Source organism: Phodopus roborovskii, unplaced genomic scaffold (genome assembly GCF_943737965.1).
Source record: "Phodopus roborovskii unplaced genomic scaffold, PHOROB, whole genome shotgun sequence".
Classification (NCBI taxonomy): Eukaryota; Metazoa; Chordata; class Mammalia; order Rodentia; family Cricetidae; genus Phodopus; species Phodopus roborovskii.
In genome coordinates this window covers 212,693-233,034 of record NW_026126007.1, presented here as the reverse complement: position 1 = coordinate 233,034, position 20,342 = coordinate 212,693, and the positions used below count along the sequence as shown (strand labels likewise).

At 36.4% G+C, this 20,342-nt stretch overlaps 1 protein-coding gene across 1 annotated transcript in view; it reads right to left on the bottom strand.

Moving 5' to 3' along the window:
* Positions 1–16,578, bottom strand: part of LOC127218269 (dystrophin-like) — a 46,725-nt gene extending 30,147 nt beyond the window's left edge. Inside the window, exon 1 of the mRNA XM_051179303.1 lies at positions 16,531–16,578. Coding sequence (XP_051035260.1) covers positions 16,531–16,578 — 48 coding nt within the window. The remainder of the gene's footprint in view (positions 1–16,530) is intronic.
* Between the last annotated feature and the right edge of the window lie 3,764 nt (positions 16,579–20,342).

Sequence of the window (20,342 nt, the reverse complement as noted above, 5' to 3'; positions counted from 1 at the left end):
TGTTAAAAAACAAAAACAAAAACAAAAAATTAGACGGTGATGAAACCAACATTTTGCATCTGGGGAAGGAAACCTCCGTTTCTTCCATCTTAACCATGCTACTTTTCTCCACCTTATTATCTTTCAATTGTGAGATTACAGATATATTGTTTCTTCTTATATATATTCCAAAATCTTTCCTATTTTTGATTTAAAAAATAACACCCACAATTGCTTCGTATGAGATTACTTTCATCTCTTTTATCATCCAGATTATCCACAAAGACTTAGTTAGTATAGCACTGAAGTTCATGGAGCAACAATAAACCCAATTGAGGTGCTGGATGGAGCTCACATTGGTAAATCAGACACACAATACCCAGATGACAGATGGTTTTCCACATGGGAAAACATATTCATGAATAATAATGCCTCACACAGGAAATAAGTGAATTCAGGAAAACTTAACTGTTGAAAAGACAGTCTGTGGAATTGATTCAGGAATTGTTTTCCCAAAGTGTCCAATAACAGACCTAACACTAGCTTCTAAGTGATTTGAAACTACTTATGAGCTACTTAGATTGCAAACAAACATTGAAACTTATCATGAAAATCCCTGTATACAAGGAATAACCCATTGATACCTCTAACATTAAAGACATAAAAGTTTTTTTTGCTTCCTACAACCAGATAGCAATGTCAATGTTGGGACCTGTTGCTGCCTAAGTATGTGCCTCCTGTGCAGAAAAACCTAGCTCCTGTAGGCAAGTCAGCCATTCTTATATGCTCAGTTTTTATGATATGAGAGCAACAATAACCTATTTTCACAAACTATTTTTGTAGTGAAATTATTCCCCAATAGTTCTTTCTGAAATTTTCAGAGTAAGAATTAAAATAATACAAAATGCCATGATTCAAGTTTTTAAAGCAGGTTTATCATACATAATGTATAAGCACATCTTAAAAAGACAGTGACATTTTATGACTCTGAGGAGACGAGTGTATGCTTCCTAATAATACCACAAAGATCTTCAAATGTAAACATGAATAATACTGAGGTTCTGTTATATAATTGAATTGAAATACATCTTGAAATGTTGTTTATTTCAGGAGCAAGTTGGATAGAAACAATTGAGAAAAGAATGTCTTCTAAAATTATAAAAAGATGCATCTTGAAGAGAGCAATGTGCCAGTTTTAAATAAAAGAAAATATATTTTTCTGAAAAAGATTGTTGTTAGACCATATTATACATCTATATTAATTGCCAGATAAACTCTGACAAACCAAGGAGAACATGGATGGCAAAGTGGCATTTATTCAAAAAAAGAGTAATAAAAGTTGATAAATATAATGCATATCTCAGGGCATCTAACAAAAGTATTGAAGAGGATGAAACATGCTTTGGTTTAGGAAAACAAAGTAGAGATACAGAATGAGAGAATCTTGTCTATATTCCAAATCTGACACAGGTTTCTTATAGTCAAATGATTCTGCTTAGCTAAAATGCTCCAAAGTATATCTAATAGATGATCATAATGCAAGGAAGCAATGGGTTAATAGTAAAAAGACTGGTCTTATTAATTTATCAATTTTCAAAACACATACATAATCAAATATTCACTGAAGTATCACAACAGAAATCCAAGTCTTATTTGTTCCATTTATCATTCAGAAGGAACATGCTTTCAGAAAATGAGACAGAATGAATTTATCCTGGCTGTGGCAAGATCAATTCCTCAATATCTGATGGTATATCAGTTCTGTGAAACCACATGCTGAAGCACTTTTTGCCATCCTTTCTTAATATATATTTGCTTTAATGTAAAAGCAAATATTAAAGCATTTTGAGATCAATTTCCATCTACCAAAGCAATTCTCAATTAAATGTCACAGAGCTTCAGATGCTTAGTCTACAGAGAGTATGACCACCCCACAGGCAAAAAAAAAAAAAAAATCAGCTCATTACTCCTGCATCCTGCACTTTGTTTTAACTACTCTCTACTCATTGTATATTATTATAGCAAAAGGAGCACAGGTTCTAGAGGCAGCAAAATCTAATTTTGACACTCAAGTGCCCTGTTAATTCTCTAGCTGTGGTATCCTAGTAAATAAAGCTTTGCACCAATTAGTAAAATAGAAACTGATGTAATAACACCTCAAAGCACACTCATGACATTGAAATACAACAAAATTCATGTATGCTATAGGTGTTGCACATGAATGTCAATAATCTATTTTTAATAAATATATGATTTTAATCCTTTATTCTTCTATTAGTGCTTCTATATCTAATGATAAGTTCTAAGTACATAGAAAATGTTAGTATGCCATAGGATCTAGTGAAAAATGCTGAGTTCATTTGCAGTACATGTGATTATAACCCCTATAATAGTAGATAATGGTATGAGTATAAATGTAGCCCCTATAAGAATAGCAAAGAAAGAGAGTTTCAATTGTGTACACACAATAACTGAGAATGAGGAAAGTAAACTTTGGATTGTTAAGCCCATAAATATTCATACTCTTGCTCTGCTGATTATTTGGCTATTTTAAATGTAACCTCAGATTTTTTCCCTCCCATCTCATTATTGACATCTATTTCATAGGTAACATTTAGGGAAATGAACGCATTTGCATTTGCCTAAAATTCCAATATTAATGTCTTTCTTTTTAAGTGCATGAAATGAATTTGTAAAACAAAATGCCACATCTTTTTTGTACCACAAGATTCTGTGGCTCTCTGTTTTCAGTTCCTTTCATGACTAATGCTTCCTTTATTAAATGAACTCAGTGAACTTTTGGCATTACTCAGCAGATTCAGCCATTCAGTTATTGACTTCTCTGCTAACCCAAATAGCAAGATGAAACAATTGTAAAATAACAATCCTTCTAGAGTTCTGTAAGTATGAAATTAAGATATATGGAAGCAGAGAAGATGTTAAAAAAATATTAGTGTGTGGCATAAACAAAGAGGAGAAAAATAAACATGCACAGAAAAAACTGTGGAAGGTTCAGAAATGCATTTTTGAAGCTGTTTAAGAGGCCTCTGATTCCTCAGTTGCATCAGTCTTTTAACCTGAAAAATACAGAAGAATCAATACAATGTTCCAGTAAAAGGTAAAGAGCACACAGATAATTTAGCATGACCTTCTGGTTACAGAAAGGTCAAGGCATGGATGTATCTGTTGCTCAAAAAGGGAAGAGACTGCTCAGTGATTACAAATCTCTGGATACTGGATACACCAAAAAGACTGCAAAAGCTGGTATTCAAAATCTCCTGGGAGGCAATGCTGCTGAATTACCCACCACAAAATAATGTAGTCTACTGTAGTTTCAATAGGCATTTTTCATAGGTGATTTCTTTTTCTAAAGCAAGGTTTTGAAAAATTTAACAAACATTGTATTGCAACATAATATGCATACAGGAAATATATCAAATGTTTTATAGCTCAATGAATATTTGTAAAGTGAAAATATTTATATTACCTGTGTAAACAGGATATTACATGTACATGGTAGCAAACTTGCATCCATCTGTGGACTAACCTCTTCAAGAATGACCACTATACTAATTGTCAACAACACATATTAATAATGCTTTAAAAGTCTCTCAATAAAGACACATAAAATTTGTTTCATATTTAGTTTTATAAATGTAGTGATTGAAAGGGTTATAACTTATATAGAGAGAATTTGGAAAGGAGAAGTTCACATCGATGAAGTGTGTTTCACAAAGCATGAAACATTGTAATTTTGTGAATAAAATTTTACTCCACATTCAGAATGCCTTAAAATCCATATCATCTATATTCTTAAAAGATCCTGGGCAAGTCTCCTTTCCAGTCCAGGCCTCAATATTTTCATTTTTAACCAGATTGTGGTAATGATGTGAAACTTTTAAGTAGAATGAACTTTTTATAAGTAAGATAGATATGTGTAAAATATGCTATCATTAATTTATTCGTTTTTGAACCATAGTGCTCATACTTCATAGTAATTCCCCTTTGTAAACTTAAACTTAGATTGATGCACAGCATTGCCTAATTTGATAACATGAAGATTAAATGGTTAATAAATGTAAGATGTCCAATATAGTCCCTGGCTGAGAATGTGTTCAAAAACTCAAATTTCCTTTATTGTGTCCTCCTTCTTGTTAAACATCCCTAACATGGAGGAAGAGTCAAATTCTGTTTTGAATATCCAAAGGCCCTTGCCAGAATGAGTACTATTGTAAAAGCTTTCCAAAAGAAAGCTTGCAAAGCTGAAGATAGTGTCTTGTGAAACACTGGAACTTATATACTCAGAGAAGAAAACGATTTTTCTGCAGACAATGGAAGAAGCAAGAAAACTGCCTGAGAGGACTTCCCATCACTCAAGTATACTTGTATCTTTTTATGTTCCCTTTTCTTGTGTTCCTTAAGACTTTCCATGAACCAAATCCACATGAAAGTCCTCGGGAAAGGGCCTCTGCTCCTATAGGCAAGCTAGTTACTCAGAACAAAGTGAGGCCAGGTGGATGAACCATTCCTATTTCAACATTTCACACATTGCAAAAAATTGTCATGGTCATCCATGTCAGGAAGGAATTGAAAACCCAAATGTTCTTCTTCATGCTTGATCTACTAATTATATCTCAAGGAATATCATTGCAGAAAGCAAAATATATCAGTGGGATACATTTTCTTCTTTAAGAGGAGTATCAAAGTTCTGGAATGTTCTTAGGATTTAGCAGATGAAAATTAACATATATTTGTTCATTATCACTTAGCACCAAATACTTTTAGAGGCTCTAATATACCAGAAATAGCACTGAAATCTGTCTGCAAAGATAATGAAAAAAAAAAAGCCAAGTTATCCTTTGGAGTTAAAAAGTACTCCACAGCTAAGTTATATAATGTGATACTTTCACATTAACTCCAGTTGGAAAATGATATTCTATTCAGCAGTAAGTCTCTATGAAACATAACCACTACCTTACAATGTATATATTATTGTACTAACTACATAGAAAATGACTCAGACAGTTTGCACATTTGAACCTTGAAGAGTAACAACACAACAGTTGATGGAAATCAACTCATTATCTATAAATGTTTTGTTTTAATACCAAATAATAATGATTAAACAAAACCAGCATGTTTCATTTTCTTATCATGCCTATTTCTTTCAAACTTCATTTAAAAAATGAATTCTTTACTTAGGCATATGATTTCTTATATTACCAAGTATAATTCTAGTTCATTTGGGTTTTCTAAAACCAAAATATGTTTTATGGGTATGAATGATTTCTTCTTCTATGTGCAATAAAATGCCTACAAATACTATAGAAGTCACAAGACACCCTGGGAGCTAAACCGTTATCAGGTCCTCTGTAAGAGAAAGAAGTGCTCTTAACCACTTAGTCATTTTTCCACCTCCTCAAGACTGTAAGGTTTTCATGTAATCAATAATTCCTGTTCTTTCCTTTCAGTATGTCAATGTCACATGCTAAATAGCAAAAATACTTAATCTTTATGCTAGGCTGAATTGGTAATTTTCTCAGATTTGGGGCTGTGGGGATGGTTCATTGGCTAAAGCATATCTTTCCCAAAGGTGAGAAACTGAGACCAGATTGCCGAGACCCGTATTAAGTTGGGTTTACATGTTTATAGTCCCAGCATTCTCAACCAGATGGGAAATGTATACAGGGATCTCTCTGGAAGACTGTGGATACCTAGCCTAATACTCACAGCATTGAACACAGTACCCTGTTTTAAATAAGGTTGAAGGCAAAGGCTGACACTCATAGTTGTACTCTGACCTCTACATATACCCTATCACATGTGCTCATGGATTCAATCTCAAGTGCAAACAATCATAAATACATATATCCAAAAAAATCAACCTGTAATTTTTTATGTTGTGCAACATTAGGGAGTCCATTAATTCACTGGGACATCAGTATGCCTGGCATTCTAAACAAACAATAAAGAATGTTCCAGAGCAGTACTCAATTAACACAAAACTCTCTAAAGATTTTGAAAACTAGTGCCTTGTTATCATTGGCTAAATTTAAAATTTTAAAAAATATGATGCTAAAAGGTGATGAGGGTTAACTTAGTAGCAAATAAGAGAATACGTTTTGGATTTGTGTATTTGATTCATGTGTTTCTTAAACATCTAAGCATGCCACTATTTATTTTAAAATCATATGTTTATTGTTTTTTTTTTTTTTGAAGAATTCAGTACGTGGAAGCAAATAAGCTAAGCACTTAAATTGCTCTTCTAACTTTTCTCAATTGTGCAGAAAATATTGATAAATTGCATAACACTACACCTGTTTTCAACACATGTCAAAGAGAAGCATTTAAGTTACACAACATTTAATCAATATTATTCATATGCTTCATACTGTCCCCCACACCAGGAAGAATAGGCAGATAAAATTTTCTTCTTCTTCTTCTTCTTCTTCTTCTTCTTCTTCTTCTTCTTCTTCTTCTTCTTCTTCTTCTTCTTCTTCTTCTTCTCCTTCTCCTCCTCCTCCTCCTCCTCCTCCTCCTCCTCCTCCTCCTCCTCCTCCTCCTCCTCCTTCTTCTTCTTCTTCTTCTTCTTCTTCTTCTTCTTCTTTTCTTCTTCTCCTTCTCCTTCTCCTCTTTTTCTTTTGCTCATCCTTCTCCTGCTTCTCCTCCTCCCCTCCTCCTCTTCTTATACTTTTACCTGTTGCTATTGTTTTCACAGATTTTTTCAAATTCCAGGAAAGAATAGTTCTTCAAGAAATTATCATTATAATCCTCTTGATACTGCTGTCATAAATCTGCTGCTGGTACAAATAAGAGAGAAGTAATCCATTTTGAAGAGAATAACAGAAAGCAGGTGTTCCTCAACTGAATTTTAAAAATTGAATAAAATATTAGTGGGAAGATGTGGAAGGTAAAAGACTACAAGCAGAGAGATCTTCAGATTATGGGATCAAATTCCATTTTATGATTAACGGAATCACAATAAGCCAGTGTTATTCAAGCATAGCATCTGTTGAAGGGCAGAAAATGATCACATCACAGAGGTATAAGAGACTATATCAGAGAAGATATGTTATGGCACTCAAAGGAATATGGACATACAGCCATTGTCTTCAAACTTTTAAACATGGCTTCTGATTTTGATACATTGAAGCAATATTTTTACATTAATAATTAATGATGTTTTAACACAGTAAATAGTGTTTCAGAAAGCCTGATACTGGCATTGTTTAGAGAGTATTCTTGTGTGAAAATATTACTTGGCAGGGGAGCTATGTTGTGCAGAAACATCTGCTCTAAAAGGTAGTATAACAGCAAAATTGTCCTAATATTCATCACCCTTTGATGAGTTCATGCACTTTACAATGGCCTCACTGCTTTTCTCTTCCCCATTTTTCTGCCTCTTGAATCAGTGTCAGCCCCTGGCTTGTTTTGACCAGTAAAATGTAGCTGAAAGGATTGCATTCTACTTCCAGACATTGGCTTCAAAAGGGTTTGATCATTTTTTTGTACTCTACATGGCACTTTTTTCCACTATAGAAACATACCTGAGCCAAGTTGTGAAAAGATGAGAGATGTGGAGCAAAGCCAAGTTGCTCTAGCTAGCTCATAGGAGGTAATTATACACTAAGAGTCAGCTAGGCATCCAGCAAAGCACAGTTACAACTAGCAAAGCTACCTAGTCCACCACAGTAACCTAGGACCACATGACGAATCTTGTAAAAGAGATTAAAAATGGCCTGTGTATTTTAAATAGTAGTGGTTGTTTTAGATGAAATTTAATGTGATTAAAAATGACAATGAATTATTATATGTCCATACACAACACAGAGATATCAATAGTTAAAATCTTTATGAAATACCATTTTCAAAGTGCTCTTGTATTTTTGTGTGAGAAAGTGCTTCAAGGTAGAGAATATCATTTTACTGCTGAAATTGATTATAGGCAGAAAGAGGCTTGGGCCAGCAATTCTATGGAGAAAAGCAGTCAATAAACTTTATACAGCTCCTCTGTAATAATAATAATAATAATAATATGATAACAATAATAGCAATAATAATAAAACTAATGTGTTTTTTAATTTTCTGTAGTCAGTATATATTAAGATATACACTAATATGCATATGTACATGTATATAAATGCAAATATTTTATTTCTTACCTGATATGTTCATTTAAAATCCAGCTGGTAAAATAAAAGTATTAAATAGACCTATAGTTTCACTCTATTTTCAGTTTAGACTTAAAAAAAAATATACATTTATCTCCTTTTATTCATTCTTCCCATGGCTTGTTATTCCAAACAGTGAGGTAAAATAATTCACACTGAACTAAAACTGTCACATTTAGTGTTTCTAGAAAAGTGATTTTCTGAATGTCACCCAAAAGGGGAGTATTTAACAATTCTTAGGAAAGCTTAATAATAGTAACTCGACTGCAAATTGATAATAAAATTGTAATAGGTGACCTTCATTTCAAAAGAACAAAAATCATAAAGTCCAAACCCTAGCCAAGCAGCTAACTTCAACTGATACATGCTGACAAAGGAGAAATCAATTTTCTTCAAAGGGATGTCACTTTGACTATCAACCCACTCTACAGCAGTCCCCATTCTTAGGAGTAACTGGACAACACAAAATGGTCCATTTTTTGTTGTTGTTGTTTTATTTTGTTTTGTTTTAAGCGTTTTGTTTTGCTTTTGTATGTTTCTGTGTTATTGTTTTCTTTCCTTCCTTTGTGTCTGTCTGTCTGCTTTCATGTAGATTTTTCCTCGAGTTGGGTTTCTCTCTCTCTCTCTCTCTCTCTCTCTCTCTCTCTCTCTCGATATATATATATGTGTGTGTGTGTGTGTGTGAGAGAGAGAGAGAGACAGAGACAGAGACAGAGAGACAGAGACAGAGAGAGACGAGAGAGACACTGACAGAGAGAGACAGAGAGCTTAAAGTTGGTAGGAAGAATTTTGGAGGAGTTGAGGAAGGGAAAAATGTTCTCAAAATAATTTGTATGAAAAAAAGGTATTTTGTTAAAAAGGAAAAAGTGTCTGATTAGGTAGATCTGTGGAAGATCACTGGCTTAGCATGTACAAGATATTGGGTTCAATACCTAGTAAGAATGCATGAATGATAACTTGATTGAAAGGGATAGATTCTATTAAATAACAGTATTTTTAAAGTTGCTGCTCATATTTCTTCCTGAAAAAGGTTCTCTTTTAATCTTTAAATTTAAATATTAGCAATATATTATTAGAGTTTGTGAGTCAGAGATAGAGATTTAAACAAAAACAATAATTTTTTAAATGAAAAATATTAATTTTTACTTCATTTTAGATTTTATTTATCCTGATTTTATAACCAGTAATATTATAAATTATGAAAAATTATATGAAGACATGCAAGTCCATCTCACTAGTTAACTAGTGTCAGCCCAGTAATATATTTGAATTAATTCTCTACTTGTACATAACCATAGTTTTTTTAATTGAAAGTATCTATATTCCTTTCTAAATTACATTTTTTTTGTTTTCATTTTGTTTTTCAAAACAGGGTTTCTCTGTATTGAGGAGCCTGTCCTGGAACTAGTACTGTAGACCAGGCTGGCCTTGAACTCATAGAGTTCCTCCTACCTCTGCCTCCCAAGTGGTAGGATTAAAGGTGTGTGATACCAGTTTACATTATTTTTTAATGTGTGTGACTGTTTTACCTACATGTATGTATGTAGAGCTCATTTGTTTCTGAAACCTATGGAGGCCAGAAGAAGGTATCAGATGCCCTAGAGCTAGAATTATAGATGGCTATGGTGAACAATATTGGTTCTGGGAACCAAACCTGGTGGATCCCAGGAAAGAGAAGCTAATGATCATAACTAGTGACCCAACTATCTAGCCCCATTATCATCTAATTTAAATCCTTGTGTATCTATTCTTTTTTCTCCTTCTATAGTTTTACTTATATTTATTTTTAATTTGCCTTATTTTACTTTTCTTAGAGCCTTTGGAGGAATTAGGGTGCTGGAATTGAACTTAAGGCCTTTAACTACTTAGCTTGTACTAAACTACGTATCAGTACCCACAACCCCCTAAGTGTTTATGTCAACATTTATTATTTAAAACTTATATTCTCAGGACTCTGAAGATAATAATAAACATACTCTTTAATATTAGAAGGAATCAATATTAATTGATTTTCTACATTTTTGAGAGGGGAAATTTAAGACCCAGAAGTCTTGAGTAAATTCATCAATGTATTTAAACTCAGACTTACATTCATTCTACCTGACAATAAGCAGCAGTTTTCACCCTTACACTGATCCATATTTAGCTTACTGATTTTTTTTAAACTTTCTGAGTGAATATTTACTTCCATAAGTAGTCACATATTTAAACTTTAATGCATCACAATGAAACATCTTTAATACATTAAAATCGACATGTCTATATTAACATACCTCTAGCTATATCTTCATTAATGGCTGTAGTCTTGTTTATATTAGGCTGTACTATGAAGATTAGATGGTAAAATGTGCCTATATCTAAATTAAAGCAGACAAACTAGTCACCTGTGGAGTTTGTAAAAGTTCCTGAAAAGTTCCTGAAAAGAAACTGTGTCTTCAAAGGGTGTTTATCTGATTAAAACAATAGTGATATGGGGAGGTTGGAAAGTGGCAAGGCCAGAGGATAATTACCTTATCTTGGGCTGGCTTTAACTTCATGAATAGCTGTCCCTTTCCTATGTCTTGTGTCAGAATCAGCATCATGTAAATAATAAATGAGAACCTTTTGAAATATATTAGCTGAAATATATTAGCTTAGTAGGCAACTAGTTTCTACCAACACAAAACTAAAAATATCAACAGATAATGTCTAAAAGGCCTATGGAAAAGCTTTACCTATCTTGCTATACTCTCTAAATCTATCCATCAAAGTACTTTAAACTTGCCTTGATTCATGACATTCTTTGTTCTTCAAAACCATAAAACATCATGAAACTGCTTCCACATTGGAATATGCAATTTGGGGTAACCTTAATCTGTTCTTCTGGGGCATTGTCACTCAAAATGATTCCAGAATAAACTGTCTTATTTTTTACATTGAAACTTCACAGTGTGTTTATGTGTCTGTATGTAACATGGAACATATATATTTTATCTACTTTAATTCACAAAGCTGGTATTGTCTTATTATAATAACACCTGAGTTACTACCAAAACATTCATCATAATCAAATCTTAGCACCTTAGAGATACTTAAAATATGTGTGGTAATTAAAATACTCTTTTTCTTTTTTAATAATATATTTAGTGAGTAAAATCAATTTAACCACATACTGATCTTAAAAATTGTAAAAACTTAAAAATCACCAGGTCATAGTAAGTGAGAAAGGTACATAACAAAATATAGCAATCATCTTGCATTTAAGCTTTAAAGGTTTAATTTACCCACAATCATAAAAGGTGAAGGATGTTCTCCTTACTCTGGTTACAGTTACAATCCTTCCTACCAGAACCAAACTGCTAACTTGGCCTTCCTAGGATTGGATCATTTGTGTGTGCAGGCTTCTGGCATCCATCATATTTGACTCCAGATTTTGTGTCTGTACCTTCAGTCACATCCTTCTGGTACTTGCTCCACTCACTCATCTCTCTTAGCCTACTTGGTTAAATTTGTCTTTCTTATAGTTGCCTGCATTCTCTCTCTCTCTCTCTCTCTCTCTCTCTCTCTCTCTCTCTCTCTCTCTCTCTCTCTCTCTCTCTCTCTCTTTCTCTCTCATTCTATGAAAGCCATGCAAATACTTCACACAGTCTCCCTATGCGCATTTGCAGGGCTCACCGTGTGCATGGGAACTCATATCCACTGTGATTTGGACATCTCTCTAACAAGTCTTGCCCCTGTACCAGGGGGGAGGGGGCGTATCCTCAGGCTTGAGACTATGTCTTATGACACTCCCTTCTATGTCTCCAACCCTATTACTTTTTATTCTCATGACTTTAATTCCTCATATCTTTATATGATACTGGAATCCTCCTTATGACACGCTTCTTACTTATGGTCCCTAATACTTGGACCTGGAAGGAAAAAGTCTTTCCTAAGTCTTTACTATCTCCTCTTTGCTTACTTCCAGAAATTACTTACTGACCCCCTTTCTTCAAGGCAGTCTTCTCTTCTCCTTCTAACTAACTGTTCTTTTCTAATTGAAAACTGGACTCTTCTTGTTGCCTTAAATCTTTTTCCTCTCTTGGGCCCAGAGCTATCATTAAACCTTGCTGTCATATTTTCTACTATAATAGACGTTGACATCAATACAAGCTTGATAATCAGTCTCAATTGCCTGAAAATGCACACTGGACAAGGCCTCTCTGCTGGATGCTAAGAAATCTCCCTTTTCAAACACCCACTGTGATTGCCAGATTAATGCTGGGAAGGGCAACTAGAGGCAAAATCATTACTTGTCTCAAGGTTGGGCTCCAAAAGAACTCCCATAAGATGGCAAATTTCAACAATCTTAAGGGTGGTCATCCAGAAGACAGATGGAAATTCTGCCGAGTGTTTCATATGACTCACATAGGCTCTCCTCCACTACACCAAGCCAGATACTCATACTCAAAGGGCATGGTTGTCCTCAGCTCTTACTTCCTTTCCCATTTTATATTTGTGTGTGTGTGTGTGTGTGTGTGTGTGTGTGTGTGTGTGTACGTGTACCTTAAGAGACTAGATGATGGCCCTCAATCCCTTTGGAGAGTTCTACTGAATATGGCATTTATGGTATTTACATTTTTTAATGGTTACATGGGCAGGATAAGTGGGAAAGTTAGGAAAGTGCTTCCTATGATAGACAGAAATGGAAACTTCTTGCAATTACCCTGAGGCCAACTCCAAAGAAAGGATACCAATGGTCTCCATAATTGCAGAGTGTGATAAAGAACTTCCCTTTATCTTATCCACCACCATATCTTCCCTGAACTGTGTATAGACAGGATCTTCAGGGCTGGGTGGCTGAAAACTGATGCTACTCTGAGAACTTGGCCCTGTGATGGCTTGTATAGGTATCACCCCTTAGACTTGTGTGTTTGAATGTTTGACCCATGAGTGTGACACTATTAGGAGATGTGGTCATGTTGTGGAAAGTGTTTAACTGTGGGGCGTGTACTTTGAGGTTTCATATGTTCAGACTGTTCCAATTGTGGCACAAAGTGTCCTGCTGTCTGCATATAAAGATGTGGAATTCTCAGTTCCTTCTCCAGCATCATGTGTGCCTGCATACCACCATGCGTCTCAATATGATGATAATGGACTAAACCCCTGAAACTTTAAGAAAACCCCAATCAAATGTTTTCCTATATAACAGTTTCTATGGCTATGGTGTCTATCCACAGCACCAGAAACCCTACCTAAGACAGCCTATGATGGCAGGCTGAACCAGCCCAAGGTCCTTTTCCCTATTCTCTCTAGGGTTTGGTGACCATGTAAACTTCCTCATCATGCCTAGTTGCCCAGCTCCATATTAGACAAGGTATAATAGCCAAATTACATTTTTCTTTTTCTTTTTATCCTTCTACCTCAGGATTTGTTCTTCTCCTTCTTGCCTCTATAGAGGCTTCTTGTCCACCAGCTAACACTAACACTTTACCTTACCCTCTACCGGACTACCTCATAGAATAAAATCTTTGGGATACCTCTTCTTCGGTGGCTTCCCATTACTCCCCCTACTGTAGGAGCCTATTTGCTATCCCATAGTTCTCAATACCGTATCTCCTTAAAACATAGACAAGGCCTAAAATCATACACAAGCATATTCTCAAGCCAACTCACTTGCCATATAACTCCCCTACCCTCCTTACTTTATTGTTCAAGCTTAATCTTTACCCACTCGGAGTACCAACGACAGGTCCTGCAAGCTATTAGACCCATTATGGGTCCTCAGTGCTAGCTTATTCTACAGGACAGCTATTGTCTGTCTGGTACTTAGGCGAAACCCTTCCTGCTGGCTACTTGTGAGTCCTTTCATATTGTGTCTCCTCCTCTCTAATGTTGCCTACAATCTCTTCTTCTGCCTCAGCTTTTTTGTCCTTCTTAAGGCTATCAACCAAGGATGTTCTATCCCTTCTTCCTCCAACCCACACTAATTCTGGGTAATCCTCCATCAAAAAAAAATGGCAGACATATTTCACAATGTGCCACCTAACAAAAAACAAATCTCTTCTTACTATGGGACACATTTTCTCAGGATGTGTAATTTTCCCTCCCATGACTGAGACTGCATAAGTGGTCTGTGTATACCTCATGAATAATGTTCTACTTAGATTTGAACTTCCTTGATCCATACAAGAAAATGGCCTAGCATTAATCTCTAATGTCACCCAACTTATTTAAAGGGCCTTAGCCATATAGTGGCCTCTCCACATTCCCTACTATCTGAGTCCTCAGAAAAGATAGAAAGGGCTAATAGATGCATCAAGACTCACTTATCAAAATTAGTTTCTGAACTTCACTTTCTTTGGAATGAACTCCTAACTCTATCCCCAATTCACGTTTGCTACGCCCTGAGTCCTTTCCTTCCACAACCCATTTGATTTAATGTACAACTATCATTTTGCTCTTCATCAATTTATCTATATGACTACTTACCTTCTTTCACTCTCTTCAGACACCTATTCTGGGAAAATGCTGAATATATCCTCCTTCAACCTTCCATAGATCTTATCACAAAAATCATTTTACCTTGTGACTGAGTTTTTCTAAAGGTTTCTCACCTTTTGCTTCTAAACCTACACTCAGTGCATCAGGGATTGATGACCAGGATCCATCTTCTATAGCTCACATAAGCTCTGGGCCCCTGGTGCTTGACAGGATAGCTAAATCATAAGGTCTCCTCCCATATAACACCTATCTTAGCATTTGGCCTTTTTCTTTCTAATGGTCTTAGGCTTTTTGCATACTACCAACCAACAGGGACTGCACAATATGCTTGGAAGTTTCAAATATATGCAAAATATCCCCCTAAACTCTTTTACTTTACGGTCTGTCCTTTCTTGGTATTTGCTTCTGACATTCACGTTTCTTTAGACCTCTATGCAGCTAGTTCAGTCAATGGTGGTTCTACTCCATCCTCTTCCCTCCATATTATCTCTAAATGTATTTACTTTTCTCAGGATTAAAGAAGAAAATGGTAAAGCTCAGGCCATATGGAAAAATTATTCATTCTAGAGCTGTAGATATCATTATTCCCCCACGAACTATAGGATATTAACTCCAAATAACTCCACCAAAAACTTAGACCTGAAAGGGGCACAGTAATCTTCACTATCCAAGACCCCTAGGATAATAAATGAGCCAAGGTGTTGAAAGGTTCACCTATATTTATTTTGATGGATTTGGGCCCTCCAATACAGGAAAAATTAAAAATTTTGTATCTCTTAAAAGTGCTGTGCCCACTCCTATTGTTGCCTTAGTGGAGGCCAATCAGCATTCAGCTTAAGCTCTCAACTCTACAAGATCAGTACCTTTCCTTTGATCTTATTTCATAAATGGCTATAGTAAAGGACTTCCTGAGACTATTTTGCATTTTCAGAAATACTGACAACTCCTCCAATGTGACCTCATACTTCCCTTTTGCTCCCTTGTAACAATATCCTGTGGTTTCCAGTCCCCTCACAACTTTAAACTTCACATTCTGCAACCTTGAGCTGGTACCTTCCTGTCCTCTAGAAATATCAGCCTATTATTGCCTTTTCAATAACCAGTATCTACCTTGTTCTCTTTCTACTCTTGTCAGTATGTAAATAACTTTCATTTAAAATCCTAACTAGCCCCAGAAGGAACCCTCTTTTGGTGCTGTTCCAATCTCAATGCACAGATACATTAATCCGTGGCCCATTCATGCCCACTTTATTACTTCATCAACTAACCATCTTCAGTAAGAGTAAAATTTTTACTCTTCATCACATCGTACACAGAAAATAGTAAGCAGTGGCCCTCCTAGTCATGACTGGAATAAGTTTGAAAGCATCCTTATTGGCTACAGAACTGTGTCCAGGGGCCTGGGCCATATTTTATATCAATCCTAACATATCTACTCCATCCAGGAGCCAACCTTAGCCACATAACAGCTCCAAAACCCAGATCACCTTCCTAGCCTCAGTGATTCTACAAAAGCAGAACACCCCCAACTTGCTGACCATTGAAAACAGAGACACATGTCTCTTCCTCAATGAACAATACTATCTTAAGATAGTCTGTCAAAGTTAAAAAGAAGATTTAAAATAAAAAAAAATTACATGAATCAACTTAAGAACTATTGCCTTCAGGGACTGACTCCAATGTGAGATTCTTGCTATGATCCTCTCTGACTCTCTTACCTGTCCTCTCTTATCCTTCCCAGGCTGACCATAACACCAACCCTAACCCTGTGTCATAACAATAACTGTCCCCTGTCCATTCAGAGAGATATTTCAAGAAGCAGTTATAGTGAAATGACCTAAGGTTCAGTGAACCAGGTGATTCTAAAAGAATTTCCTCAAATCTCCTACCATCTCCCCATGCCTGACTCTCCGCTCACCTTTGACTCATGTCCAAGATTTCCAAGTAGCACCCTGTGAACACTCATGTTCAGCTAAGAGTACCTAAGAATGACTGATCCTGGCCCCTCTCATCAATAGGCTGGAATGTTAGGTCACAAAGTAGGCCTGTAAGAATGTTGTATAGATTTAGCACTCTAGAATGGCTACCAAAGGTTAGCCTGAGGACATGTCCATGAGGAAGCAGAAACAACTCCCAGCATTCCTCAGAAACCCTGTGACACAGAAACTTTGCTTATCAGATAGCTGCAGTTTCTTTGTTCCTTCTGAAATGGCCATCTGTTGCAGGGAAAAATATTTTTTTTTCTAAACTGGCCTGATTACAACAGGTATAGACTCCCTCCCAGAGGACAAGGCCTAATGACCCCTTTTTAACCAAGACATGGAAAAATCTTCCAAGAAAAAGGAATCTGGCTTTAAGCCTTCAGGAACTCCATAAAGCCTGTTTGTTCTTGTAGTTGATCTACTGATCTCTAATTTCCAGAGACTGCCTAACAATTTGCCCTGCCCCAACAAAACAAAACTGTTTGTATATGCACAGTGTGGTCTAGTACAGTGTTTCAGTAGTTTTATGGTCCACACATATACAAACATGAACTTGATTCTGATTTTGAAGTACTAATTGATACTTTCACCCATTTCTTGGAAATTTAACATAAGTACTTATTTCCCAAATATAAGGTTTTGCCTTAAAAATAGAATAAAAAAGGCATCAAGACTCAAATATCATGTTCATATATATTGGAAAACTTTAGGAAAGATCAAAGATCCATATAGATGAATCAATACTACATTGAGTATAAGGAACTTTTACTACCTCATAAACCAGAGTTGAAAAGACCACAAATAATACAAACATATTTTGTCTAGTTCTTTTTATATTTATAAAAAGTTCTTTTCTATAGAATATTTTTTTTCATATTGCTTCACCCATAACTCTTCACAGAGACTCTACACCTCTCCAGTACCCAAATTTATGTGCTTCCTTTTTTGTTTTTCTATATGTATTATTATTTTTCTTATGTTACATATTGATCCCAGTTCCATTTCCCTCTCTTCCTCCCTCTCCACTTCCCTCTCCCTCCCTTCCTCACTCTCTTCCTCCCTCCCATGCCCACTGACCACACTCCCATCTGATTCCCTCCCCACTCCACAGGGAGGTTGGTGCCTTCCAGGAGGGGTAAACAAAATCTGTCAAGTGATTTGGAGAAGGAACTAGTCCCTCCCTCCTGTCTATAGCCTAAGGGAGTATCCCTCCATGAGGAATGTGCTCCCAAAGTCCTTTTTTGCACCAGGGATACATCCTGGTTCCACTGTCAGAGGTCCCTTAGACTGCCCAGGCCTTCTAACTGAGACTCATGTTCAGGGTATCTGAGTCAGTCTAATGCTGAATTACCAGCTATCATTCTGGGGGCTGATTAGCTCCTCCTTATTCAGAGCAGCTGTCTCTGTGGGTTTCTGTAGTCTTGTCTTGACCCTTTTTCTTATCACAGTCATCCTTCTCTGCATCTGGATTCCAGGAATTCAGCTCAGTGTTTAGCTGTGGGTGTCTGCTTCTGTTTGCATCAGGTACTAGATGAGGGCTCTATGATGGCATATAAGTTAGTTATCAGTCTCATTATCATGGTAGGGCATTTATGGTAGCCTTTCCACTGTTGCTCAGTTTGTTATTTGGGCTCATTCTTGTAATTGTCTGGATATTTCTCTAGAGTCAAGCTTTCTCTTCAAACCTAAAGTGGCTTCCTCTATTATGATATCTATTTTTATGGTAGCCTTTCCATGGTTGCTCCAATTGTTAGTTGCTGGCAGTCTTGTTGGTCTATAGACCTTTTAGGTTCAGTTTTCTCTTCAAACCAATAATGGCTCCCTCTTTTATGTTCTTTCTCTCTCTCTCTCTCTCTCTCTCTCTCTCTCTCTCTCTCTCTCTCTTCTGTCTTCTATTCCTACCCTGACCCAATCTTCCTAGTTGCATGTGCTTTCCTGTCCTCCCCCTCTCTTTCTCCTGCTTCTCTCTCCATTGACTGCCCTCCCCCCCCCACTTCCCCTGTGCTCTGGGGGACTTGTCCCTACACCCTCCTGTGAGGGACTTTATATGAATCTCTTAGAATACACCTGGTATCCTAGTACCTCTGGTGGTGTATAGGCTGGTGATCCTTTGCTCTAGGTCTAAAATCCATATATGAGTGAGTATGTACCCTTTTCCTCTTTTTGGGACTGGGTTAACTCATTCAGGATGGTTTTTCAAATGCCATCCACTTGCCTTCAAATTTCAAGATTCCATTATTTTTTTTCTGCAGAGTAGTATTCCGGATAGTGAGATCAACAACTAACTTATCCTTGGAGCCCTCATCTAATACCTGTTGGAAACAGAAGCAAACATTCATACCTAAACACTGAGTTGAACTAGAATCCAGATGCAGAGGGAGAGAACAAGACCAGGTTGCAGAAACTCATAGAGGCAGCTGACCTGAACAAGAAGGAGCTAATGGGCCTGAGACTGATAGCTGGGAAGCCAGCATGGGACTTGACTCAGCCCCCTCCCCCCGAATATGGGTCTCAGTCAGAAGGACTGTGCAGTGTGAGTGACCTCAGACTGTGGAATTAGGATGTATTCCTGGTGCACAAAAGGACCTTACAGACACATCCCCCATGGAGGGATATTGCCTTAACCTAGAGACAGGAGAGAAGTCCTAGTCCCTACTTCAAATAACTTGACAGATCTACATAACCCCACCTGGATGGCATTGCCCTACATGTGGAATTTGGTGGGGGGATGGGAGGGGAGGGTGGTCAGGGTTCATATGAGGTATCAGAGAAGGTAAGATGGAGGGAGAGAGGTAGGGAGGGAGGGAGAGGGAACTGGGATTGGCATGTAAAATAATAAATTAAATTAAAAAAAGGGAAAAAACCCAGCAACAATAACACAAAAAAAAAAAAGAAAGAAAAAAAAAAGAATAAGAAAAAGAAAAGGAAGAATAGAAAAGAAAAAAGAAATTTTGGTAGGTAGTTCCATTTGATACTAAGATTTTCAGAGAAATGGAAAATGTTCTTCACACTTTAATGTACTTTTATGCAATAAACCAAATGCTATGTTATGTAAATAGAACAGTTATGAATAGCTTGAGCATGGCCTTTGCATTCATGAAAATACTTTTATGCTTTCAGTCTCTTTAAATCTATTCTAGAACCAGAAACAAGGGAAATGCCTGTAATCCCTGCTACTCAGTGTTGAGGAAGTGAAGGCCTAGGAACACAGGCAACCACAGACAATATAGTGAGTCCCATCCACAAAGTTAAATACATTATAGAATTTGAGCATCATTATTTGAGCTGGTAGTGGTGCAGGCTTTTAATCCTAGAAATTGGGAGGGAGAGGAAGACAGATTTTGGTTAGTTTGCAGCTAGCTCGTACTACTGAGCAAGTTCCAGAACCACCAGGGTACACAGAGAAACTCTGTTTTGAAAGAAAAAAAAAAGAAATCACTTTTTCCAATTGAGAATAGTTGTATAATGAATATTCATAGACTTAGTTAAAGGATATGTACATTTCTTCGACAAAGGCAGTCTTTCACAATAGTCATTTTGCCATATATTTTGAATAAATACTATAATTATCATTGTATTAAAATAAAACAGAAATTATCTCTTGTCAAACCGTAACACGGGGAGGTGCTTAGGCTTACTGCAACTTAATATGCTGTGTTTTGTTAATATTCATGAGATACTTTCCCTTTACTAAACAGAAACAGAGGAAGTGTAGATTGGTGGACTGGGAACATGGGGGAATGCAAGA